The sequence below is a fragment of the Pan troglodytes genome, chromosome 14 (genome assembly GCF_028858775.2).
Source record: "Pan troglodytes isolate AG18354 chromosome 14, NHGRI_mPanTro3-v2.0_pri, whole genome shotgun sequence".
Taxonomy (NCBI): domain Eukaryota; kingdom Metazoa; phylum Chordata; class Mammalia; order Primates; family Hominidae; genus Pan; species Pan troglodytes.
The window spans coordinates 116023615-116051504 of NC_072412.2; the positions used below are offsets into that span (position 1 = coordinate 116023615).

General features: G+C 45.5%; 1 protein-coding gene and 1 non-coding gene across 3 annotated transcripts in view; both read left to right on the forward strand.

Annotated features, from left to right (window-relative positions):
• Nucleotides 1–27890, forward strand: part of COL4A2 (collagen type IV alpha 2 chain) — a 207688-nt gene that overhangs the window by 98331 nt on the left and 81467 nt on the right. For both annotated transcript variants that reach the window (XM_063792318.1, XM_001136859.6), the window contains exons 5-10: nucleotides 20519–20653; nucleotides 20738–20782; nucleotides 24255–24371; nucleotides 25674–25745; nucleotides 26190–26225; nucleotides 26334–26396. In XM_063792318.1, the coding sequence (XP_063648388.1) occupies nucleotides 20519–20653; nucleotides 20738–20782; nucleotides 24255–24371; nucleotides 25674–25745; nucleotides 26190–26225; nucleotides 26334–26396 (468 nt within the window). The remainder of the gene's footprint in view (nucleotides 1–20518; nucleotides 20654–20737; nucleotides 20783–24254; nucleotides 24372–25673; nucleotides 25746–26189; nucleotides 26226–26333; nucleotides 26397–27890) is intronic.
• LOC112205299 (small nucleolar RNA U13) lies at nucleotides 9988–10089 on the forward strand. Its single transcript, XR_002939200.1, has one exon. It is a non-coding gene; the product is annotated as a small nucleolar RNA U13 (small nucleolar RNA).

The window sequence follows — 27890 nt, forward strand, 5'->3', positions numbered from 1 at the left end:
GAGCTGTTTAGATGCCGACTCATATTTGAAGGTTCTGCTACTCCTCTACAATACCAGACTTATAAAAATCAATATATTCCAATCGTTCATATACTCAGCGAACATGCTGACACCTACTGTATGAAGGATTCTGTGATATGGGCAGGGGATGCAGACTTGTATCAGGCAGCTACTCTCTCAGAATTCACTGCCTGGCAGGGGGAGGCCAGGAGGCTGTCCCCAGCTAAGACACAAGGCATAGCTTGTGCTAGGCCAACAGGGAGGTGCCGGGAGTGTAATACAACAAGGAGGAGCCGCCACGGCTCACAGGAGGGTCCCCATATGGACCCACCGTTGCCGAGTGTGTGTAAGAAGAAGAGCAGGACCAGGGAGGTGGGCCTGAGAAACAGCACTGATTAAGGAGCCCAGGAAGGAATCCCTGAAAAGAAAATGAAGACCAAGTGGATAGAGAGACAGGAAAGGAGCCACAGACAGGTCTCCCAGAGAAAGAGGAGGTTAGGAGGAGGGAGTGGTCCACAGGACCTAGCGCCTCTGGGAGACAAGGGTAGAAACCACACCATTTCTAAAATGAGTTGGGGCTGGGCACGGTGGCTCATGCCTGTAATGCCAGCACTTTGGGAGGCTGAAGCAGGTGGATCACTTGAGCTCAGGAGCTCAAGACCAGCCTAAGTAAGCAACATAATCCAAAAAAAAATTAGCCAGGCATGATGGTGCATGGCTGTAGTCTCAGCTACTCAGAAAGTTGAGAAGTGAGGATTGCTTTAGCCTAGGAGGTTGAGGCTGCAGTGAGTTGTGATCATGCCACTGCATTCCAGCCTGGGTGACAGAGTCAGACACTGTCTCAAAATTAAACAAAGAAATAAATAAAATTTAAAAACGTTGGGAAGAGAGGAAGAAGAGGGTGGTACCTGGAGGGAGATCTGGGCTACAGAGAAACGTTTTAGAAAATCCATGTAAAATCCAAATGCAGCAGATTATTTCAGAGGTCACCAGGGTGAATTATGGCTGGGAAATGGACTAACACAAAATAGATGCTGGTGTATATTGTGGAGGTTCGGGAAGGGTGGGACTCATGATGTGTTCGACAAGGCTGTATGGAAGCCTGGGTTGAGTCTGTGTCCCAGGAAACGCCCACTAGTGGGTCCCGGTGTGGGACCCACCCCCGGCCCCCACCCCCTCCTGCCCCTTCTGGCTTTCTGCTCCACTCCCAGACCCGTCTTCTCCATCACCCGACGTTTTCCTAGAAGGGCATAAAACTTACACCATGAGGGGACCTCCAAGTTAGACAGGGGGAGAAGCTGGAGGACATGAATGGCCCCACAGTCAGGGCCCAGTCACCTGATCTCAGCTCTGTGGAGGTGAACGTGTTTGAGTTGCCCTTTTTGTGAAGACGTGGTAGCTGCAGGCATGGACAACTTACACATTGAGCAATTTATATACTATTTGAAGCCACCTCACTTTTTCCCTTGGTTTTTGGTTTCTGGGGTTTTCTAAGAGGGGAGAGTGACTCATGTCTTTCCCACTAGCAGGTGGCCTTGCTTTTAATGCTGCTCACTGGATTCTAAGAGAGCATCCCAGGAACCTGCTGGTATCAGCCCAGCACATTTTTGGGGTCTCTGGGAATGAGCTTGGGAAGGTGAGTGAAGAACAACTGAAAACAATGAAGCGCATTTGTGGCTGGAGGTCATGTTCTGATGAATCCCGATCGGGGGAAGCCATGGCTGCTCTTGCAGTGATCAAGTGTCTGCCGCCTGGATTCTTTCCTGGCGTGTCAGATTTGCAGCTTCCGAGAAAGTGCTACCGTCTTGCATGACAAAGTAATATTTGGCTCAAAGAAAACACTGCCAAACTGAGCAGCCAGTAAATTCTATGACAGCATTCACCATAATTCCCAAACGTAAACCAGATAGTAAAGTGTCGTTCATAACCAGCGGACTGTCAGAAATCAGAGAAATGTGGGAGTGGCCTGCAGAAGCTGATCTGCTGCCCCTACGGACACTGATGGCTTCCTTCATCGATGCAGATGGGGGAGAAGTGGGCGAGGTGTAGGCCCCAAGCAGTCCCAGGCTGAGAGCCCGGCACAGGACTGGAAATACTCATCAGGGTTCGCAGGCTGTCTGGTCTTAAGGAAGTGACAGCATAAGCAGGAGCATGTCAGTAAATTCACAGCAAGACCCTGCATGCAATTCTGTTTGCAAATGGACCCCTCTCACTCTTGCGTGACCAGCTCCAGTAGAAGCAAAACTCAGGTCCATCCTAGAGCACATCCCAGGAGAAGTTTCTCTATGGGGGATGAGCTTCAAAAGTAATTGTAATTTAATTAGAAATTTAGATGTAGTACCTGGTTTTTTTAGTGGGACTCTTTTTTTTTCTTGGTAATTTATACATTAGCCGAGACACTTTTCCTACTACACTGCCAGAAGTTAACTTCTAATAGAGTTCATACGTTTTTTTCTCTCTCATGTTTTTTCTCCGTCACCTATTCTTCACACCTTTTAAATTTAAGAAGTATGTATGTATACATCTGTGCGTGTGTGTATATGTGTCCTTGGCAGCAGTCCTCATTCCTTTGGTGATTACTGAACATTTGAGGACTGGTAAACTGTGAGGAATTGAACCTTGCTGGCTGAAAGGTAGAGGACCAGAGTCTGCCTTGTTCCCCTTATGCCTTCAGGGGCCCGGCAGGGTCTCCTGCTCCTGGGGCTCATCCTGCAAGAGGCGGCTGGTATCCAAGCAGCCCACCCCGATCGCCTCCTCAGGGAAGAGGGCAGGGCAGTTAGGAGGCAATGCTTCTCCATGGTGCTGGGAATCTCTGTGATATAAACCCGGTGGGATGGAGGAGATAATTTCAAATAATTGATATTTACTTGCATTGACCATGAAACCAACCCTTCACGAGCACCCTCTCTGGCCCAAGGCAGCACTGCGCCCCTCGGGTGGGAAAGCCAGTGTGGGAGCGTCCAACCCTGCAGGAAACGGCTTGGAGAAGCTTCCGCCTGGGACACTGAAGAAGTGAGCGAGGAGGAATGATGCGTCAGTTCAGTTCACCAGGAGAAACGTGGAAAGGCCAGTGTAGCGAGGAGAGCGTCACACAGTTGTGGAAATGTCAGCAGACACAGTAAGGGACCATGGATGCGGGGCTCCAGCCACCAGAGTGCAGGGTAGAGAGGAGCTGCACCTAGAAAGCCGTGGCACACGCAGCACCAGGAGGCCTGGGCATCACACCCACCGACCCGAGTTTCACTCTGCAGGGAGCAGAGGGGCCTTCATGTTTTTACATTAGAAAGGAGTCGGAGAACACGCTGGGTTTCAGAATTTGAATGAAGGCAGCTAAGAGAGGAGATGCATGAGGGTACAGTGGGATGGGGTGCACAGAGGCAGTTCCAGAGTTAATGCAAGCAAGCAAGGAGGAAGTCCGATCCAGGAAGGAGGTGCTGGGAATGCAGAGGAAACGGCAGACTCCGGAGATGCTTGGCGGAAAGCCCAGTGGAATCAGTGCCCTCCCAGTGCAGTGTGAGGACGGGGGTCAGCAGTGTCTCCCCCATTTCAGGTTCTGAAGCCCGGCTTGTGGGCCTTGCAATTCACTGAGTTAAGGAGCAGAGAAGGAAAGGGGGGTTGCTTCTGTTTTTTGGAGTTTTGCTGGGAGCAAGGTTGGAGGAAATGAGGTAAGAAGTTCAACTTGAAGCCTGCTGAGTTTAAAGTATCTCTAGACCCTCTAGACAGAGGCGTCCAGGAGGGAGGTAGGAGCCGTCCACCTCTGAGCGTTCACTGAAGCCGTTTGGTGTGAATGAAGTATCCCACCTCATGAGTTCGGAGGGGAAGAGAGCAGCAAAACTCCAATGTTGAGCAGAACAGGAATCAGGAAGGGGCCAGAGGAGTGAGGAGAAACCCAGGCGGGTCCGTGGCCACCAGAAGAGCCCATTCCAGGAGGGAGGGGGCAGCTGTGCTGGGGCCACAAGGGTCCCCAGGGCGGGGAGGGGCCCTCACAGCTGGGGATAGTGGCATTGCAGGCCCTTGAAGAAGAGTGTCAGGCCAGAAACCAGCTCGCCATGGTTCAAGATGTGAATGGGGGACAGGAAGTGGCTTTGGAATGTGTCCAGGTTCTTTTTGAATAGAGAAAAATTTCCTCCATGACCATGCTTCCCGAAAAGAGAATGAACCCACACTCTGGGATGTGAGGGCAGGAGAGTTGGCTTCACCGTCGGCTGGCCGTCCCCAAGTCCTGCCCCTTCTCCCGCTCCTGTCTGATGTGAGAGGTGTTGCCACTGCAGTGTATCCAAAGTTCCAGACATGCAGAGCCGCCCTCTGGCCATCGTCGGGGTCATGGATCCTTTAGGAGTGAGGAAGCGGGATGCGTTGGTGTGGAAGGCCTTTCATATGGTTGGGCGTGGACACAGAGAGAAAGCGCCAAACATCTTTGCGGCATTGCTCCTGCCTGGCTGAACAGCACATTCACAGTGAGACAAACCCAGGTCATAATGAGAGCAGAAGACCACAACAGCCACATGACACATGCACACACACGCACACATATACACACACACTTACACACATGCACACACACATACACGCACATATACACATGGACACGCGCACACGTTTACACACATGCAGATATACACATGCACACACACGTACACACGCGCACATATATACACGGACACACATAACGCACATATACACATGCACATGCACACACGCACACATGTACACACATGCAGATATACACACGCACACATACACGCACACATATACACACACACATGCGCACACACATATACGCACGCACACATACACGCACATATACACATGGACACGTGCACACGTTTACACATGCAGATATACACATGCACACACACGTACACACGCACATATATATACACGGACACACACATAACGCACATATACACATGCACATGCACACACGCACACATGTACACACATGCACATATACACATGCACACACACGCACATATACACATGCACACACATACATGCACACATATACACACATTCTTGCACAAAAATCTCACAAGAACATCACGGGTGAAGCTTTCTAGGAATAATCTTACTAATATGAAACTGACCACCCAGGCTGTGACGGGTAAATCGCAATATGGATATTCCAACCGCAAAGAAAGCAAGAATGTACCGTGATCAGCGCAGACCCACCCCAGGTCTCTAGTTTCCCTCTCCCAGTAATGCTCCTTGTTCCTAATGAACCGCGTGCATCTTTGGTGTCTGCGCTGCTGCCGCTACACCTTTGTGAACACCAAACGCGCAGGGAGCGTATCGGGAGCAGCACGGCTGCACTCAGTTGTTGCCTTCTATTTCGTGGATGAAAACTGCTATTGATTTCTCTTTTAACAAGTGCTGTTGGGAAGAACCAGTGTTCTGGAGGCTGTTTTCGCCCATGTCATGAGAACAGGGCGCCAGCTGAGTCACTTCTCTGGAATGGACGTTAATGTCACTTGGTTTCCTCTCACCCAGGACCCGGGCTTCATGTCTGGACAAATGAGCCATGCATTATCTTTCCACCAGACTAAAGAAAGATCAGTTTCTTGTGGTTTGTTGTTCTTTTTTTAATTGCGGATGTGTGTTCAGCATTCGCCCAAATAATCATTCCAAACCGGGGAGTCTTGGGGGAGTGCAGGATGTCCAGATAGCACCAGCCCTTTGTTAACTAGAGAGACGACAGACAATAACCCCGGCGTGGTGAAACCCGGCCCACACGTCCCGCCCGCCCCAGAGCCAATGCTAGGGCCATCAAATGGCCCTGGTAGCCAGTGGTTCCAGACCAGCATCAGACACTCGGTGTTACTGTGGACAGTAGCTTTGTACAAGTTCCTAGCGAGGTGATTTCCAAAATATGAGATACCTTTAAAGACAGAAATGAGGAAGACTGAATTGGGATCTGGCTTTTACTGTCCGCCATTTAACCTTCCTCACACCAAGCTTCAAGGCAACAGGGAGCGTGAGACATCTGTGAGCAAGAAGCCAGGCTGCTCAGCCACTCACAGGCCATGTCCCCTGTCCCCTCGCAGGGCTTGCTGTTATCACACTCAAAGTTAGCCCAGGTTTTTCTCTAGGCGTTGTTGCCAAGCTCATAATTCCACATGTTCACAGTCAAATGTATGTTTAGATACCTTAAGTTGCTGCTGACATCCTGAGGGTATCTTCTGGCTATAAACAAACATAATTCTGATCACTGTGAGACTCATTCTGTTCTTGGACAGCCCCTTGGGGTTCAGTGACATGGACTCCAAGTTCACCATCTGATGTGTGGGCTTCTGCCACTGGTGCTGTCATCTGGCACCTCCCTAAAACCTTCCCATTCGTACATGACCCCCAGCACCTGTTCTTTTTCTCTCCTATCTTTCCTTTTCTTCTTGACGTCAAATTCGAAGACACTTTCATACCCTTTTGTTTTCTTCACGACAAAATATGCTACTGATGTTACTGTTACTGTTATATCAGCTTGGTTTGTTCAGAAATCAAAACAGTGACATCTTTCTTCCATCTGGTGGAAAGATCATCAGAACCCAGCTAGGTGGTATCAGTGGATATTTCCATTTCCCAAATAAGGAAACTGAGGCTCAGGGAAGGGCAGTGACTTGCCTGTGGTCATAGAACTGGCAGAGCTGGGATTCAACCCCGGTAGCACTTCAAATCTGGTACTCTTCCTTCTTGACTGCACGGGGCTCCAAATCACGTGAATCTGTGTTTAACTGATCAGTGTTAAATCACTTCGGTTTGTTCACAAACCAAATGGCCACCATTCTGCCCTTTTCTCCTCTCAGCTGCCTTCTTCTCGATGCTCTTAAGCCCTCACTCACGGCCTGTGGGGTTACTGCAGGGACTTCTACCACCGTCTCCCACGTCCCATCTCAGCTCCTATCTATGGTCAGCACCCAGGCCTCCCTACAGGTCTTCTCAGCCACGACAGCCTTCTCCCAAGGAACCTGCGCCTCCTGATTCCCCACAACTCCCGTGGAACACAAAGCTCGTCTTCTCCAAGGTCCAGCTAAACCCTGCTTCAGAATATGCTTAAACAGCCAACCTTCTTAGCATGCAGAACTCCACAGCTGTTTAGAAAATCTTCCTAATGCAACCTGTTTTCAACAACGAATCTGTTCAGAGAAGGTAGAGAAAGCATAGGTTATGTCTAAATATTTCCCTGGAGTGTGTTACTATTTCAGAATATTAGCCTGCAGCTCCAGGGGCCTCCTCTGCACACCTTTTGACCAGCATTGCTAAAAAGTAACAGAAATGGCTTGTTTGGGTTTCACCTTCTTTTTCTACCCATCACTCTCTAGCAGGGAGGGGGATTAATGAGCCGTGAAATGGCTACAGTTGAGCAGGGTAGGGTTAAAGCAGAGAAGCCATGTTCTTAAATCACCTCTGCAGGACTGTGACTGGCTTGGTTTTGTACGGATTTCCATGAACCCCAGGCATACATTGTTTATTTTTGTAGACAATTTGTCCATCTGCTTTTGGCTTAATTATCGCTTCAGGAAGATCAGTGGAAAAGATATATTCAGAGTCCAAGGTCATGTCTGTTCCTCAAGGGAAGTCTGTGTGGGTGACAATGCCCTATGGAACTCTTTTGAAAAGCCCCATATGAATCTTCTCTTTCATATACCAGCCAAATGGCCCAAACCTCTCTGTGCCTCAGTTTCCTCACCATAAAATGGGTACAATGACAGTACCTACCTCGTAGAGGTTTGTGAGGACTACATAGGCTGACTGTTGGAAAGTGCTCCAAACAGTGAACAGTCTAGAGTAAAAATGTCAGCTGCTGTTCTAGCTTAGTCCCAACCAGGGGTCAAAGCTAATAACCTGAAACACTCTCTCGTGGACCCTCTGCAATGGGCTGGGCCTAACAGGTCCACCAATACACAAATTTGGAACACTTCCCTTTAAGCAAGTCAAAGGGAAGGGAATTGTCCAACGAATCAGTGATTGAGTTTGTTCCACCACCCTGTAGAAAGGAAAATGGAATTCGATGTGCTCTTTCGACATCTTTGGAACTCTGCAGTCAGGACTTTCCCCATGGGAGGTGAGCTCCCCGTGACAAATGAGGGAGCTGCCCTCTCTCCCACCGAGATGAGTCATTGTAACCCAAAACAATCTCAAAATCTTTGACATCACTGCCGCTTGCAAACTGTGCCTCCAGCCAAGGGCCGGTGGATGCTACTGCCTGCCACCTCGTGTTCACCACCGGAACTGCACGTCACTCCGAATCTGCTGACCTCATACCCTGGCATAGAAACAGTAAAAAGACCAAACAAAAACGTGTCTTTTTTGGACCCAAGGTTGAAATCTGATTTTAAAACAGAGACATTCAGTAAGCATTAAACATCTTCCTTTTATAGCTTTCTCACAGACCTACATTGACAAACTCACCCCTTCCCCCCATAACCTTTATGCCCGTGAGTCACAGTAGTTGCCCTGAATTGCTTACGCAGGTCTGGCTTATCACCGACAGTTGTCCTCAAAACACTTGGTTCAGATGTTACCAGAACTAAATCTGGAGGAGGGAGTCCTGGCATTCCAGAGCCCTTGCCTCATTTTCTAGCGCGATCCCAGCAGATGGTCTGATGTATCTCATCAGATGCTGAGTGCGGGCCTCACGGGCCCAGCCCTCCTTTCCACAAGTCTGGTGGTCTCCTTTTTTATGACTCCACTTGAGAGGCCTGGAAAACATTCTCCCTGATAATGCAGGTGATAAAACCAGATCATCTGGTGGAACGAACAATCAGAAATTCCACTGGGCGGGCACAGGGCTTGGAGAAGAGTTGAGATTGCGGATGATGTTTTCCGGCAGATGAAGGTGACTGAAGCAATTGAATGGAGGGTGGAGGGGACTAAAGGAGAGGGTGAAGTCCTCCACAGCATGACCCACTGACTCTCGGCGCCAGAAATTGGGAAGTCATTATAATGGTCAGAAACGTGGTCTAAAAATAGAAGATTCCATGTGGGAAGAACATGAATTTCAGAGCCAGGCAGAGGGGGTAAATAGCAGTGCCATAACGCATGTGTTTAACAGACAGCACATGGAGTGTGTTCTGTGTGTCAAATCCTGCAAAAGATGCCGGGGACAGAGTGTGAATGAGGCATGGTCCCTACCTCCAAGGGCCTCGCGGTCTCACGTGAAATGTGGGTACAGAGATGTAGTATGGCAGTGCCCTGCAGTGTACCATGGGGAAGGAGCCCCGGCCGCCTCCTCCAGTTGTGAGGAGGGGAAGATGCCCCCAGAGAGCCCATGCTTGAGTCACATCCTCTAGTGACCCTGAGAGCCGCAGGCAGCGAGGGCTGCGTGTGCCATGGCCCTGAGGTTCCAGAGAAACTGGCCCAACCGCTAGGCACTCAGTTAGACTGGAGAGTGCAGCGCACTGTGCCAGCGTGGGAAGGGGTGTGCTGGGGCAGCAGGGGACAAAAAAACCCAAAGGCTATGGCGGGGTGGCTGGCAGAGCCTGCAGAGCTGACACAGTGGCTTGGGGGCAAGGCAGACAGGTCTCTCAGAGGCCCCCCTACCTTTGCTTCACAAATGAGACATGAGCCAGCAGTGCTTGGCGGTGGCGAGCAGCTGGGACTGTGATGTGGGACCCTCAGCATGTGGGACCCTCGGGGCTTGGGAAACGGTATTGCTGCATGCAGAGCACCACTGGGTCCAGGTGCTGTGGGTGAGAGGCTCATCTCTCTGGGCTGCCCCCTCACCTGTCTACGTGAGAATTAGACACACTCCATGGCTTCCAAACCTGCCTGTGAATCTGAAGTGCTTGGGGGCCTTGCTGAAAACATCAACTCCTGACCGGGCAGTGGCTCATGCCTGTAACCCCAGCACTTTGGGTGGCTGAGGCAGGAGGATGACTTGAGCCCGGGAGTTTGAGGCTGCAGTGAGCTATGACTGTGCCACTGCAGTCCAGCCGGGCAACAGCAAAACCCTGACTCAAAAAATATGTATTACATATATATAAATTCCCTGTCCTTTTGTGGGTCATCAGCATGATGCTGGGGCGTTCACACTCGTGTGAGACATGCCTCTCTCCAACCTTGTTAAGATGTCAGCACATGACCCATCTCACATGAAAAAATTAAAAAGAAAAAAACAAAGGAAAAAGAAAAATACATATATAAATTCTTCCCAGGCTCCTTCCCTTGACTCCCAAACTGCTAGACCAGAAAATTCACAAGGTCTGAGACTCCCCGTTGTTGGTACTTTGGCGGCCAGCCCAGGCCAGTCCTGGGACAGGGACCACTTCAGAACGATCACCCGGAACCCTGTTAAAATGCAGGACAGGAGAGGGCCCAAGCGCCCTGCCTGATTGCTAATGAGCCCCCAGGTGACTCTCACGCTGCTGACCCCCCGATCTCTCTCAGATGCCCCAGATGCTCTCTGAGGTCCCTTCCAAGTCCAACATTTTATGAAGCCTTTGGGAAAATAATCAGTTACCAATGGCAAAAAGCAGAGATGTAAATGTGAAAAGTGATATTATATTGGTCTAATTTCAAATGGCTATCACTGTCTATAATCTATAAGACTCTTGCTAGGGAATGAGGCTTGTGTTTGCGTAGTAAGCAAGACAGAGGTTGTTTTTGTATCATAATGTATGAGAAGGAAATATTCTTTTATCCAAAATAAAATGAATCCATACTCTAGGTAAGAACTTTGGAGCCGTGTTTCTCTTTAGTGTCTGTATGGTAGAATTTTTTTTGTTAATTATCTTTTTCCCGTGTCTTTCTGTAGCAGCAGCACTCTGGGGGAATCTCAGATGCATTGTGCTAAGTGAAAGGAGCCAGGCTCAAGACTCCACACTGCGTGGTTCTATTTCTGTGAGTGTCTAGAAAAGGCAAACTACATGGAGGGAGAAACATGAGGGTTGGACCGAGGTTTGGAGAAGGGAGCATTTGATAACAAAGGGGCAACACCCAGAATGTTGGGTGATATGGAGCTTTGCTGTCTCTTGCTGATAGTGGTGGTTACACAACTCTGTTATTTGTTGTGTCTGTTAATGACACACCAAATAACACACCAAAAAAAGTGAATTTTATTGTATGTAAATTAAAAGATAAAATTTTTTTAAAGGAGTAAGAAAATGAAGTCAAAATAAAATAACAGTTAACTAGGCAGTAGCCAAAGGAGGAGAAGGACAATGGTGGTTATCAAGCATTTTGTAACAACAGAAAAGGTGGAGTTCTATTTAAAGCATGTCCTATTCAGGAACATTTCAAATAAAGATAAGAGGGGAAAAAAGCTGTGCATCACAGCCAGTTCAAACCCCCTCCCCATGCCCACTGCCCCACCTTTGGCTCGTAACCTTTTTTCTTACTTGGCCAATGTGGTGTGTGTTTGTATTATCGTAGCGGAACCAACTCAATATAACGCTAACTTAAAGAATTTTTTTTTCTCTCATATATATAGACTGCTTTTCAGTCTAAATGCAAAATAGATATAACTCTTGGTCCTGTCCCTGGGCTGTGCCACAGATCCTGAGCAGCCACCCTGGAAGACAGGCGGCCTGCTTGCTCAACTCACCGGGAGCCCGCCTTTGGAAGGCCACCCACACGCCTTTCCTCTCTGCTTCCACCTGGGGCAGACTCTGCAGGGCTGTTAGCTGCTTACTACCTGCAGAGGCCCCATGGGGTAATGACAGTCACATGGCACAATGGGAACACACCATCTCAGCCATGAGTCATGCCATGCTCTTGGGTGTGAAGATGACCTAAGAATACCAGGAAAATATTGGCACGTGCTGTTGGCACATGAAAATTAGTAACCTGCGCCTGCGAGTGAGGTCATAAGTATAGACAATTAGCTCTTTTAATTGCCAGTCATCGTGTGATCCTGGTAGCTCAGTAGTTGCCCCCTATGCTAATTGTCACTCTCTAACCGTGTAAGTGGAGGCCACCAGCACAGCATCCGTAACCTCTTCATGACATCCAGGCTGCATGAGGGTGATGCTCTGAGCATTGACACATTGCATGTCAGCAGTGCTAAATTAGAAAGAGCGTTTCATACCCATTCACAGCCTGACAGCCAAAGCTCTCTGCATGCTGCCTGCAGCTCCAGAATCTGCTTCCTCCTGGCCCCTTCCTCAGATGCAGTCTGGGCTCTCAGGGCCCTGAACTCATCCACAATCAGACTCCAAGTCTTCTTAGAGGACAAGCAGGCTTAGGAAATCACGTCAGTCTATTACACAATGATTCACATTTAGACAAATGAAATGCATTTATTGCTAAAAGCACAGAGGTAATAAAAGGCTTTCCCAGAAAATCAACTTTTCCAACACATGCCAGGCAAAATCATATCCAGGCTATAAAAAGTTTGGGCTAAAAGCCATTGAGCACAACCGCCCATGTGCTGCCTATTTTTAGAATAAGGAGCAGGGGTTTTCAGACACTGATACTATGGGTGGGGAAGAGGAGATCATCCACTTTTTCTCTGCTTTAAAATGTACATCTACCCCAGTCAAATCATTTCAGATAAAACTATATAATAGCATCTTAGAATTATAGGTGGTACCTTCTGGGATTTGAAAATTTGTCTATAGAGATAAAGCATGACAGAAACCAGTGGCTTCCCAGACTTCGCCTTCACTCCTGAATCTAATTCCGTCCTGACCCACTTTCAGTTCCGCTGCCCTGTGGGCTGTGTCCCAGACAGTTCTCGAAATTTCTGTCAGTATCACCATCAGACAGACCAGATTCCATACAAGGAAAGCTAGGTCTTGGTTTCTTCAGATTATTTCCCTGGCAGACTTTTTTTTTTTTTTTTTTTTTGAGACAGAGTCTCACTCTGTTGCCAGGCCGGAGTGCAGTGGCACGATCTTGGCTCACTGCAAGCTCCGCCTCCTGGGTTCACGCCATTCTTTTGCCTCAACCTCCCGAGTAGCTGGGGCTACAGGAGCCCACCACCACACCTGGCTCATTTTTGTATTTTTAGTAGAGGCAAGGTTTCACCATGTTGGCCAGTGATCCGCCTGCCTCAGCCTCCCAAAGTGCTGGGATTACAGGCATGAGCCATCCCGCCCAGCCCCTGGCAGACATTTTTAAAAACCATTCGGCTAAATGTTTTTTTCCAAATGTCACTTTAAAGGTGTAGACTCTCCTTCCTTTTCGAACTGTTCTCTATCGCATAAGCTCATTTGCAGGAAAACCTGGAAGGGACATAATCTCGGTCGCCGGGCAACATGCCTGTGATGTCACAGCTTGTCTTCTTCATCTTTGCCTTTACTCAGCTCCTCTTTTGTTTGTTTGTTTTTAGGTCAAGGTTATTGAGGCATAATTGACATGCAAGTCACTGAATATTAACAAATGTATACAGCCATAGAACCACCAGAATCATGCTATGGAGAAGGTCCATTACCCCGGAAACTTTCCTTGTGCCCTCTCAGTTAGTCCCTCCCCTCCACCTCCAGTCCTGGCAGCCACTCATCTGTTTTCTGTCTTTAGTTTCGCCTTTTCTAGAATGTCATAAAAATAGCATCAGACAGTAAGTAGCATTTTGTGTCTGGCTTCCTTCACATAGCAGAATGCCTTTGAGATTCAGCCTCAACTGCTGCACACATCAGGCATTTTGTTCATTTTTATTGCCGAATAGCAATCCCAGGAGTGAGCTAATTTAATAAAACCAGGATGAACATTCTCATACAGGTCTCGGTGTGGACATAGGCCTTCGTTTCTCTTAGGTATATACCTAGGAGTGGGATTGTTGGGTCCTGTGAACTTTAGAAGAAACGGCCAAACTGTCTTCCAAAGAGGCTGCACCCTTCTGCGTTCCTGCCGGCAGCCCATGGAATTCGAGGTGCCATCCTTCCCAGCTCTTGGCGTGGCCGCCTTCTTCTGTGTATGTTCACCATTTCAGTCCATCACAGTTATATCTCTCTGTGGATTTAATTTGCTTTTCCCTAATGACCACTGAAGTTTAGCATCTTTTCATGTGTACAACTTATTTGGTGAAGTGTCTGCTCAAATCTTTTGCCAAATTTTGCAGTTGGGTTGTTCATATCTTTAGTATTGAGTTTTGAGAGTTCTTTATATGTTCCGGAAGAAGTTGTTTATCAGATATGTGTTTTGCAAATATGTCTCCCAGTCTGTCCCCTGCCTTTTTATTTTTAACAGTATCTTTTGACAATCAAACTTTTTTAATCTAGCTAACTTTTTCTTTTATAGGTTGTAATCTTTGCGTCTTATCTAAGAAACCTTTGCCTAATCCAAAGTCACAAAGATTTTCCCCTGTGTTTTCTTCTAGAAACGATACAGCTTTAGATCTTACATTTAGGTCCATTTGGAGTAAATGTCTATATATCAAGTGACATAAAGGTGAAGGTGTGTTTCTTTACATGTGGATGTTACTTACTTTGTATTGACATTAGCGCTACAGTCCGCATCACATAATTTTGGAGGGCGGAAATTCCAAGGGTCCATATAGTTCTACCTCATATAACTGAAATTCTTAATAAAGAATAGTACCCAGGGGTGGGACAAATGTTTTATATACTAAATAAGGAGACAGAGATAGAAAGTGTCCAACTTAACCTCAGCTCTGTGTTGCATGGAATAGGCTGCTGATAGTTATCTGTGTAATATACTGTACAAATACTAGCCTTTACATTATTGTTACCTTGGAACGTGCTACTAATTTCATCTTGCCAGGGTAGTCTAAAAATTGCTCAGAAATGCTAACTGACCATCCTGAAGAACAACGAATATTTCTAAATTTTGGCTGGTGGAATTATTTTTCTAGAGCCTAAAAAGTAGTCCTTTCCGCCTTTTGGGACATTTTACATATTTGAAATGTGTGGCAAAGAGCTCACAGAAATTAACTAGGACTTAGGTTGGAATCCCCGGAGGATCACCAGGAATTGCAGCCTTGGACAGGCCTTGAAGGTCTGGAACACACTGCGGAAGGGAGGGAGGGTCCGCCCTGGGGAATGGAGAGGATATGGGCGTCTGCCGGGCGCCAGTGCCCATAAAAGGTGAGACAGGAAGAGTCCGCTTAGGAAGGAGAAGGGATTTCCTACTATTCAGATTTCGGCTGGTAAGTCATGAAAAGCTCATTCTTATTCTACCAGTAAAATACTGTACTGTAGATTAAAAATCCTGATGTGTAGTGAAGCCAGTTTTATCCTGGGCAACACTGTTTTTATCCTTCTCTGATAAATGAAACTCTTTCTACTCCCTTACCCAGGGAATATTTTAAGGTTAATGAACAATGAATGGAAACCACAGGGTTGTGTGATGTGGGGCCCTGATGCGTCATCCATCTGTCCACCTTTGTTTAAGTCTGAAGCTGTAGGGCTACACTGCATGTGCCCGTATCTGATCATCTTTTGCCTCTTTTCTCAGAAGTGAAATTCCCCAATTGATGAATGCAGGAGTGTCGGGACCCTGAGCGCATTCTCTCCACGGTCGTGGTATTTGAGTAATGTGGGTTCAAGTCTGGATTTGCTGCCTTTTCAGACTGCAGCTTCCAAAACCAGCCCGGATAGCCCATGTGCGCACCAGCCATGACTTCAGAGAGGGAAAACAATGGGCAACCCCCGCGCCCCGTCCTCACAATAGTCAAAATGGAGTCTGTCTTGTAGATATCACTGAAGTATAAGGCCAAGACTGATTGAATTAGAAATAATATTTAACCCACATAAATACTCTTATGTTCCTCTGCATGACCCAGTAAGCCAGACCTTTCTACTGAGCCCCAACTCCATGCTTAAGAGGTTTTTCTTATTGAAAGTCACCTATCTCTTCCCTCAGGAATGCCAGGATGGGGGTTATGGTGGTCTCGTGCATTGGTTCTCAAACTGTTATGTACCAAGGAGTATCCTGGGGATCAGTTCAAATGCAGATTCAGGAGTTCTGGGGCCAGGCCTGAGACTCTGCATTTATAGCAAGCCCCCGGGTGATGCTGACACAGACCTCCCTTGGAGCAGTAAGGGCCTGGTGGAGTCAGCCAGCTCCCCAGATCTGAGTGCACCCCGGCCAGCCCTGACACTGGTCCCATCTGAGCCCCTGTCCTCTCTCCTCTCCACTGGAGTTCGTGTCACTACATGCAGTTGCCGTGGGGACAAAATGAGAGAAACCATATTTAAAACTTGTAACAACGCATCATCTCAAAAGATAGAAGCAGTTAAACGATACTGTTCATTATCCTGTTTCTTAGGAAGTAGTACCTCTACATGGTCTGGTGGTGGGAGCAGGGCGGGGGGCAGGGGACATGACATTACCACTCCTGTCCACAGCGTCTGCTGGCTTCTGAGAAGTACTTTGTGGAAATATTTTTCTCAAGGATGTTGGAGGAATATTAGGAGCTTTAGAAATTTAGGAGCTTTTGAGATTTATGCAAAGACATTTAAACTAGACTCTTTTCACTTTCTGGGAGTAATTTTTATTTTTAATGTCACTTATCACAAAAGGAAAGAAAGAGATGAAAATAACTTTTCCTGTCGGGACTTTTTGACTGAGGATGGAAGTTGATAAGGACGATGATTAGCACAGAGGAAAACCCTTGGCATGTACCTGGTCCTCCCAGCTGCTCTTTATAGATGCACCACACTTCCTTAGTGGGCAGGAAATCCTGGGGAGAAGCTCCATCCTGATGACCAAAGCGTGGCCTCCTCGGGCCATGCTGTAAATGTCCATTTAATCCCAGCAAGGCAGGCTTTACATTGTGCACAGCAGAGAGGGCTCCATCTGGGAGGACTAAGGTCTAACTCACATTCTGCCCAGGCTCTTCCTGGCCCTCTCTCAGCGGGGAAGCTGGATGGAATTCTGTGAAATGTTCCATCTCATCAGAAGCTCAGGATGGACTGTTTAGAAGTGATGCCATCTTGACACTTACTAGAATGGCTATAGCCCAAAAAATGGAAAATCACAAGTATTGGTGAGGATACAGAGGAATTGGAACCTTTGTGCATTGCTGGTGGGAATGTAAAAGGGTGCAGTCAGTGTGGAAAAAGAAATTTAGCAATACCTCAAATATGTGATACTCGTACACACATATTTATAGCAGCACTATTTAGCAATTCCACTCCTAGGAACACACCCAAAAGAATTCAGAACAGAGACTCAACTAGTCACTCACACACACATATTCACAGCAGCGCTATCCACAGTAGCCAAAAGGTAGAGACACCCCAGATGTCCATGAACAAATGAATGAACCCATTGTGGTCTATCCATACAGTGGAATATTATTCAGCCATCAGTGAATGAGATAATGAACCCCAAAAACATGATCACTAAAAGAAGCCAGACACAAAAGGTCACACATCATATGACTGATTCTATTTATTGGTAAATCTGTAGAGACAGAAAGCAGAGTGGTGGTTGCCAGGGGCTGGGAGGAAAGAGAATGGGGAGTGATTGATTAATGGGCTTGGGGCTTCCTTTTGGGGTGAGGAAAATGTTTGGGAACTAGATAGAGGTGGTGGTCACACAACATGGTGAATGCACTGAAAGGCACCGAGTTGTATCCTTTAAAATTGTTAGCTTTATGCTGTGTGAATTTCACTTCAGTAAAAAGAAAAGTTTACAGCATACTCCAGGAAAGGAAAGACTAGAGTTTTTCATTCCAAAGTCAGACTCCCTAACCAAGAAATAAAGATGAGAAAGGGGTTTACTGACAGTGAAAGGAAAATGAGTACATGATGTGGTTAGCCACTTTCCCCCATCAAAGGGAATTGAGGAAGGGTTGACGAATGCAGATAAGAATGTGGTTTTCATCAATAAGACGTGCATATTTCCATTTTGGTTAGTAGCAGATGTTCCCTTTGAGTTGACTGTATGAAATAATCCCACTGGTCACTGCTGCTTGTTTGGTTGGCTAAAAAATAATAATAATCCCACTGGATAGATATGTAGTTTATGGGCAATAAAGAGACAGTCCTGATAAGAAACGTTTTATCCCCCAGAAGACAGCCGGCAGACACTAACAAACCGCAGGCCTCAACATAGTGAGGGGAGCGTAGAGCTTCGTGGCACGGTATGTAATCTTAAGAAGGTTATAGTCTAGCATAGCCACAAACTAAACAAAATTGAGCACCACTGGGAAGGATCCACAAAAGTCGGAATCAAAACATAGTTTGTTCCCAAACTTAACAACAAATGTCGTGTAGGAAACCACTAAGCATTGGAGATAGAATGAGTCTGGGATATCATGCGTCCAGGGCCAGGGCCACCCGTCTTCCATGAGTCTCCTTGCCTAGGTAGAAACACAGTGGCAATAGCTTCTATTGTAGAATGTTCTCCAAAGACACTAAAGTGCACAAGCTTCACTATGACTTAGGAGGCCTGAGATTAGGCTGCCCGAGGTGAGTACTGATGTGGCATTGACAGGACCCCTCTGGGACACGTGGACGGCAGAGGAGAACCCACTGTCTCTAGAACTCTGACTTTGGTCCAGACCAGGTTACCCTGAGGGAGATTTCCCAGCTCCCCTTGGTTTGAGGGGACAGGGGTCCCAAGATTCGGGATACATCATCTTCCATCCACAGCCTTAATCTGCGTGGATAGCTTCCACCCCAAAAAATCATCTTAACTACTTCCCCTGATGCCTGGGGCCTAACATCTCAAGGAATTGCCAGTTAGGAACAGTAATGAATTTGGAGGTGAGATCTCCCCACACCCCTCCGTGCTACTGCCTCAGTGACATTAACACTGTACCCTGGGCTGCGTTTTTAAATTCCCATTTCAATTCACTGTGTGGATTGCTGAGAATGGCATTATGAACATTCTGTGAAGACAGACACGTCTCAGCTGAACAGTTTACGTAGGAAGTTACCTAGAGGCAACAGAAGAAAAGCCTAGAAAAATGGCTCAAGTTCCCCCTCAATCTCAGGGCAAGACAGGAATTTGACATTTCACAGCAAATGGGGCTTGGCAAGTAAAGGTGCCGTGTGATGAATCAACAGCGGACTCATTCGTCTCAAGAGGAAATTAGGACGCACATTTTTTTAAGTTTGGGCTAGCCTGTGAAATGTTAAAATATAACTATAATACAATAGTTAGTTCCAGCCATAGGAGAGATAGAACTTCCCCTCCCCTCCTTTCTCATTTTTAAAACATTTTTATTGTGGTAAATTTATTTTTAATTTTTTTAATGTAACATTTTAAAATTTTTGTTGTATTAAAAATATGCATATGTCCTCACTTATGAGTGAGGAGGAGCTGAACAATGTGAACACATGGACACAGGGAGGGAAACAACATACCCGGGGCCTGTGGGCGGGTCGGGGGGAGGGAGAGCATCAGGACAAATAGCAAATACGTGCTGGGCTTAACACCTAGGTGATGGGTTGATACTTTATTGTATTAAGTTCCAGGGTACTAATAAAATAAAACAAATGCATAACATCGAAATTACCTTTTGAGTCATATTGGCATGTCTGATTCAGTGGCATTAACTTCTTTCACGTTGTTGCACAACCTTCACCACCAATCCATCTCCAGAACTTTCTCATCTTCCCAAACCGAGGCTCTGTCCCCATGAAACACTGCCTCCCCCTGTCCCTCTCTGCCCGGCCCCTGGCAGCCCTCATTCTACTGTCTGTCTCCATGGATTTGAGCGTGCTAGGGACTGCATATAAGGGGCCTCTATACAGGAGTTGTCGTTTTGTGACTGGCTCATTTCACTCAGCACAGAGTCCTCAAGGTTCTTCCGTGTCACAGCCTAGGGACTGCTTCCTTCCTCTTTAAAGGCTGAGTCCTATTCCATTGTGTGGGTGTCTACCCATTGTTGGACACTTGAGTGGTTTCCACCTTTTGGCTGTTGTGAATCACGCTGCCGTGCGTGTAAGTGTACCAAAGCTAGCCCCTGCTTTCTGTATGCCCAGAAGTGGAATCGTGGGATCCCGTAGTGATTCTCTTTTTTTAATGTGTTAAGGAGCCGCCAGAGTGTTTTCCAAAGCAGCTGCACCATTTCACATGCCCACCAGCAGCGCACGGAGATTCTGATTTCTCCACATCCTCACCAATACTTATAACTTTTTTTAATAACAGCCATCCTATTTAGTGTGGACAAACATTTTTATATGTTTCAGAAGCTCTTTTTTTTTCCTCTATGTGAACAAAAGGAGAGATTAACCACTTAAACATCTGAGGGTCTTTTTGATATTTGAGTGCAATACACATTTCCACACTTACTGGATGCATTATATTGAGGAAAATAGAGATAAAATTGTAGAAATTCATTTGGAAAATTTTTTATACTGAAATGACCTTAAAAAGAATCCAAGTAAGTTAATTCTTTCATCCCAACCCAGTATTATCATTTCACAATGACATGACTTTAGTAATTTAGGATAATTTTTTTCTCACATTCCATATTTTCTCTTCTTAAACTCTATGACTTCTTTTGTTAGCTATCATGGCAGTAGATGATAGTTTACATATAATGTTCCCTGTAGATTATAGCTCTTTAAAAACAAAAAAATATATAGTTTTGAAAGTAACCGTAACTGATCATGAGTATTTATTGTGATTAATTGTGGAAATTGAACCTACGTTGTTCCCACAGGGTCAGCCTGGGCCAGTGGGCCCCCAGGGGTACAATGGGCCACCAGGATTACAAGGATTCCCGGGACTGCAGGGACGCAAAGGAGACAAGGGTGAAAGGGGAGCCCCCGGAATAACAGGACCCAAGGGCGACGTGGTACGCACCGCTGTTGTATTCCCCTGGCCTCATGAGGGTGGCGGGTATCTCAGCCTTGGTTAACTGCATTTGCTTTCTTCATAGGGAGCAAGAGGCGTTTCTGGATTCCCTGGTGCCGATGGAATTCCTGTAAGTTTTATGGAAGACTGGAATTTTAAAACATTGCGTGCATTCTAGGCAATACATTTGTGACTTAAAGAAACATTTTGAATGAGACCTCCTTTTTTGTTTATAACATAAAACGTGGGGACTATACGTGCGTATTCTCCCCGCGGAATTCAGTCAGACAGTGAACAAATTGTTTGCTTTGTAAACGTCCTTATAGACTTGGCTTCAGAATTGAGACGACTTTGCTAAACTGCACATTGTTTGGTAATAAAAAGCTAGAGTGCTATCCAGATACTCACCCTAAAGAGCCAGTCTTGTGATCTCGTTCGAACTATAGAGCAACCTGCATATAAAGTCGTTCAGCCAAGAGCATGGGCAGAATGAAGCCCTGCTGAGCATTTGTGCAGCTTCTCAAGTTCTTTACAGCAACCTCACATAAAACGAAAAACAAAAGGCATGGTTTGTTCATGAGAAAAATCTCAAAATGCAATAAAATGTGTTTTTATAACCTAGTTTACTTTACTTCTTGTGGCATAAAAAAATAAACAAAACAGCCTGACTCACAGCCTTCTTCACAGGGACCCACGAGCAGATTTCCCAGGGTTGGCTTCCTGGCCAGACCTGACCTCAGGGATCAATGTGTTTATTGCACGTTCTGACCCACCTCCCATCCGTCTACTGCTGTGGTTCTGAGACATCTGCTTCATAAACCTCACACATACACACAGATGTGTGTGCCCGTGTCCTGCAGAGGCAGGTTCTGTATCACCACACACGCACACGCACAGGGAGAGAGACTCCGTTCCCAGGCTGCACGAGTAGGGCCATGCCTTGCAGAAGAGAAGGAAGGAATGAGTGAGTGGAGGGCAGTGCCAGAGAACTCATGCGTTTCCATGAGATCTTTAGTCCCACCGTCGAGGAGACATCTGCAGAGCAGAAGGAGACAGTCAGGGCAAAATAAAGGAAGTCACATTTGCCAAGACAAGAGCTGCAAGCCAGTGATCTCGGGGCTACCTGAATGGTAGGCTCAAACAGGCACTTGGGTTCACCACATGGCCCTGAACAAATACGGAAATAATGTTCACGTCAGTCAGAATCTTGAGAAATGGACAGAAATGAAGAATCTGCACAACCCAAAGATTAAACAAATTAGGAAAGTATTTTCATACCAATGGCCTGAATCTAAATCACCCATTTTTAAACTACTCTTTTGAACTCTTTGGAGTGTCTTTCAGTTTTGTCTCCAGCTGAAATCTGAGTTAAAATGGAATGACATTATGGAAAGCAATTGCAACTCATCTGTACCAAGTTTCCTTCATGTTTCCACTTTACACTCACTTAATATCAGAGGCAAATGTCTCACAAACTAGGGAGGAAGTAATCATAATTTGGAGGAATGATTGTGGTGAGCAGGTGAGGACCATTTTCTACGGAACCTGCTGCTCAAAGGATCCAGTCTCTTAACCGCAGAACTCTGATACTACAAATTAAGTTAACATAAATATCACCTGCCGTAAGTAATCAGTTAACAAATGTAGCGTTTGAGGGACCTGGATCATTTTAGCTGATTAGAAGTTATATATAAGAAGCGATATGCAGTAAAATCTTAGAGGAGTGGTCTCATATAGCAGTGTATCTAATTTGATGCTGAGCAGAGACAGGCATTTAGCTCAATATAACTGAAATTTTTCTTTGAAGCACAATTTCAGACTCAGATTAGATTGACATGCAATTTCAAATAACTTAGATCAGTTCTAAGCAAGTAAGAAAGACCAACGGCAGACAAATAATAGAGAAAAATTTAAACATTACAGTTCATTTTAAGCAAAAGCATCACAGAATACTAAAAATCTGGAGCAGAACATGTGGAGAGCTGTTTTCTCAAGCTGAAGTGCAAGGGCCCCTTATGTCTTTATTTGAAAGGCCACTAGAGTGCCAGCTCTGCAAACAGATCGAGAAGCTGCCAACAAACGGGGATTCCTCTGGCTCACCAGAGAGTTTGACTGAAGCCTGTCGGATCTCTCATCTGACGGCACCAGTTCAACCAATGGCTGTGGACATCTGAAGCAAAGAAATGTGCAAATAAAAGTTCTACTTTTTTATTTTATTTCTTAATATCATTCAGGTTACGGAGAACTATATGTAGGATTTGTTGTGTGGGGGTTTTGAGGTTTGTTTGTTTTGTGTTGTTTTGTTTTGAGACAGAGTCTTGTTTGCCCAGGCTAGAGTGCAGTGGTGCGATCTTAGCTCACTGCAACCTCTGCCACCTGTGCTCAAGCAATTCTCATGGCTTATCCTCCCGAGTAGCTGGGATTACAGGTGCCTGCCACCATGTCTGGCTAATTTTTGTATTTTTAGTAGAGACAGGGTTTCACCATGTTGGCCAGGCTGGTCTCGAACTCCTGGCCTCAAGTGATCCACCTGCCTCAGCCTCCCAAAGTGCTGGGATTACAGGTATGAGCCACTGCGCCCAGCCAAGTTTGTTTCTTTATCTTGAAATTTTCCAAATTTCTCAAAGTAACTGTAAAAGACATCCCAATGCTCTCAAAAATCACTCTGGAATATATGTTTGGTTTATTATCAAGAAAACTAAAGTTTAAAAGTAACTACACAATAACAAAGCATATAGCTAAATATCTATTGTTTAAAGAAACAGCAAAACAGGCTGTGGCCAGGTACTACATAAATTATAGATTATTAACCCAGCCCCTGTGTGTCTCCTGGAACCAGCTTAACGCAGTGAAGATGCCCACAAATTTAGCCTGAGTCCCTCTAGTCATTGCAGACACTTGGCTGTGTTGCCTTTCCCCACCCCCAGACATTTCAGAAAACCTGACTTGCTTTATATTCATGTTTAAAATCTAAAAGATCATGTTTCCCAAGAAAGCAAACAAGAGGCAATCGGCTCTTTTAAACATGGCAAGGCCATTGATAAAATCACGTTGTGGGTGTGTCTTCTCTGTTTAGGATGTGGATCTGTGAAACTCACTATCTAAAATGCAGTTGGGTACAACTGATAAGGACCTCCTTGTTTTCCCTGAGAAGGAGGTAGCTGCTTCTAAAATCTTTCCTAGAATTTTTAAAATGTACCTTTACTTGTTTTCTACAGGGATAAGGACCTTCCTGTTATCCCTGAGAAGGAGGTAGCTGCTTCTAAAATCTTTCCTAGAATTTTTGAAATGTAATTTTACTTGTCCCTGCTAATAGACAGTCACTCAACTAGTAAGACAGAAGAAATCCCGACAGTGTACTTCTTACCCAAGCCCAGGTGAAGCAGAACTTTGCTTCGAAATCTTTTCCCTGCTTAGAACGATACCTTATGCCTTCACTTATTTAATCTTTCATTCATTCATTTGTTCACTTTTGAGGTGTCTTTTCCTTGGATTCATGCCGGGAACATGGCTTATGAGAATATAAGACTGTTTTATCTCACAGTTACATGACAACTAGAAGCCTGCTGGTTGGCTGATTCTCTCACTGCTCTCTTTCCCAGGGACACCCGGGGCAAGGTGGGCCCAGGGGAAGGCCCGGCTACGATGGCTGCAACGGAACCCAGGGAGACTCAGGTCCACAGGGGCCCCCCGGCTCTGAGGGGTTCACCGGGCCTCCCGTGAGTATCCCCACAGCACCTGTGCTCCAGGGATGGGCAGACCCCTGCTAAGCCCTGCCTTTATAACCTGGGGGAGCCTCCCGCTCATTGTGGCCAGAACGGAAGCATAACTATATGTTGACGCCCAAGACATGACGTTTCTGGATTCAAGTAACTTCATTTTTCGTATTCTTTAAATGTTAGATAGAAAATCATTGTTGTGGTTGATGTTGTTCAATCTCAGTCTCCCAAGTGTCACTTCATTTTCTCCCAAATTCTCATGCGTAATAGTGGAATCGTAAACGCAAATTAAAAAGCTGAAACCTTGACAAAATTTTGTCCATCACCATCTTTATCAGATTATGAAATACTTTGTGATGTGGGAGTGCAGTTATTCTCCAGCAGATACAATGCAGGAGTTTGTTTTTTAATAGAGGAACTTTTATATAATCATCTGTTTTGTGGCCTCATTTATTTTTTAAGGTCTTGGTAAAACATCCTGAAATGTGTCTTCAGTAGTATGTTGCTACCTTATTTCCAAGAAAATCTTGCAAATTCAGGGTTAGACTAAAATTTTGTTTGGTGAGACTTTTTATTTAAAAACAAAAACTTTAAAGTGGGGAGGGAAGAACAGTCATTAATCACCTTCATCACGTTTTCACCTGAAGCAAATGGAGTTCTCCTCCTACTCAGTTCCACCTCCACCTGCTAGTTCCCCTTTCCTCGGCTGTTTCTGTTTTATGTGGTTCAATTTTTCAATAAACTACATCATCTTCTACTCTATATATCATCAATTTCATTATCAAGAAACATATCTATTACTTTAAGTGATTCTTATAGTAGATGTTGAAAGATATTTACACATGCACATATGTATTATGTATATACCTACTGTTTATATTTGGCACAATTCCAATTTTAAAGAATGACCCAGTATCTATTCTGCAAATGGGTGCTTGTGTTAATATGTTCAGTACACTAATGCCAAAGAAAGCACATAATAGTATTATCAGAAATAAAAATAACATTGGCATACTAGAGGGTTGGTTGACAGAGCATTCATTTGGGTTTTGAAAATGATTTAAATCCTAAAGTATTTCTATTTTAACTCTAGGAAAGATATGATTGGGTCAATAGGAAATTAAAGGTCTCACCCTTGTTGCTGAATATGGGGTTGGTGTTCAGAATAACCCCCGTCAGCCTTAAGAACAACTAGACCTTGCCTACAAGTCAATGTTCAATCATCCAAATTACCATAGCTGCACCGAATGTTAATGGACTCTTTTTATTGTTTTTTCTTTTTACAATATATCTGCTAATTAGGGGCCCCAAGGACCAAAAGGGCAGAAAGGTGAGCCTTATGCACTGCCTAAAGAGGAACGCGACAGATATCGGGTACGTTTGCAAGAGATGGGAGGGGTAATGAAGGGACCCGGTGTAAATTCTCAACTAACGAAGTTAATTGCCAAGTGAACTTTGCATATAAGAATGAATGTACTGAAGGCATGCCTAGAATGGCGGCATAATCTAAAAGTCATCTTACTTCCGATCAGGATGTTTTCAATCTTATTTTTAATTGTGTGTTTATCTCTTTCCCATATTCACAATACTCCAAGCCAAATTAGTACTTGTAGTTAATATTAGTAAATATTAATATTACTAAAATATATTCTGACTAAATAACAATATTAGTAAAAATTAATATTAGTAAATTAACATTACTAGGTCCTCATAGGGCTGATCTGTTTGATATGCTTATTTCCAACTCTGCAATAAAAGGTAACTAAATCTAAAGATGGTTAAAAGGTATCACTCTTAAAATTATTTCTTCTCCATTAGGGTGAACCTGGAGAGCCTGGATTGGTCGGTTTCCAGGTAAGTTTATTTTTATTAGACGATATTCCAAACAAAAGTTTAAGAGCTTCAGAACTCCAAGTACCAGTTTACCTCTCTTAAAAACATTCTCCCGCTGCCTATCCATAGGGACCTCCCGGCCGCCCTGGGCATGTGGGACAGATGGGTCCAGTTGGAGCTCCAGGGAGACCAGTAAGTACCTGGACACAGGTGCCCACTCTAGGACCATCGTCCGGTCATCCCTTCCAGATGCCACTTCTTCAATCGTTGACTCCAGATGAGAGCTTTAAGAACAACTATGATGCTTATAGGCGTAGCAGAGAACATCAAGACAAAACGGACCATTCCTTGCACACATTTTGCTGCTGTTAAGGTTGAAGAATAAGGGCTTAAAATTATGGTCACCAGCTCTCTGCCAGTTATGTCAAATTTTGACTTGGTCCCAGCAGGGTGCCCTTCCATCCCCACCCCATACCTACCCAGTGACAAACAGCCCATCATCCCTCGGCAAGGCAAACCAAAGTCCCACAGGTTCATAAGGAGGAAATGGGGTCTGCCTGTGCCACGCCCATGCTAGCAGGCATATCACACCTGGGCTCATTACAGCAGGTGAGATATTGGCCATTGTTTAACAAAATGGCCCTAGAGGGCTCATTGCAAGTAGGGAAGAGCAGAAAAAGGCACTTGCTAAGGCTTGTGTAGCTCTCTGGCCACTCCCACCACTGCACAATGACCTGGAAGGTGGATTGGCCACTGCAAGAGCTCCTGACTCGCTCATTCCCCACATATGTTAGTAATCAGATAAATAGGCCTTAACTTATACAAGGAGCAATTTGGGCTGCAGGTGAGAGAGATCTTCTCACAGGAAGCCATTGCTCAAGACTGAGACAAGCTATCAAGGGACACTAACACCAGTTCCTTGACAGATACTGAGAAAAAAATGAAGTCATATATGTTTGGGGAGACTCAGTCAAACTAACAGTTGGGTGGTACTCATAATTCTCTTCAGATTATAATAAATTACAATAATAATAATAGATTTTGTTTCTACAAAGCAAATTTCCCCGGTGCTGTGAAAGTCATTCTTGCAAGTAGCCCCGTCTGTGAAAGACCTGGTCAAGGTGGCTGAAATCAGGATCATACGAGACGCCATTGCTGTTTCACTCCATAGGGTTGTTGGCTTAGTCACAGCACACATGCCACATGGTTGGGTTTCATACTTTAAATGCACCGCTCGGAGAAGTCCGGCACAACAGATTTTACTTGCTAGGTCCTTAGCTGCTCTGACAGCTTTTGGTTCTTCACATGAGCCATGCAATCATCCACAACCCCCTCCCTATCCACTCCTTTGTATCTGCTTATTTGTACTTAAACACTCTTCCCCTGCATCTGAAATGCTTTAATCCTAAGCACAGTGTTGACACCGAATGCTCTGCAGAAAGACACACCATGATACTGCAGATGGACTTTCCGCTCTGCAGTGCCAGCTTGTAGATTCATTCTGTCCATGAAAGTTGGCCAAGCTACCAGGAAGAAGTCCTGCATGGAGTCTCGTGGGGACTCCCAGAGGAAGTCAGGGAAGCTGTCGCTGCAGTCACAGGGCCTGGGACCTTGCAAAGGGATCAGAACAAACACAGAGAGGACATGGGTGAAGTCAAAAGCCCAAACACACAAAAGCAAAGCAGA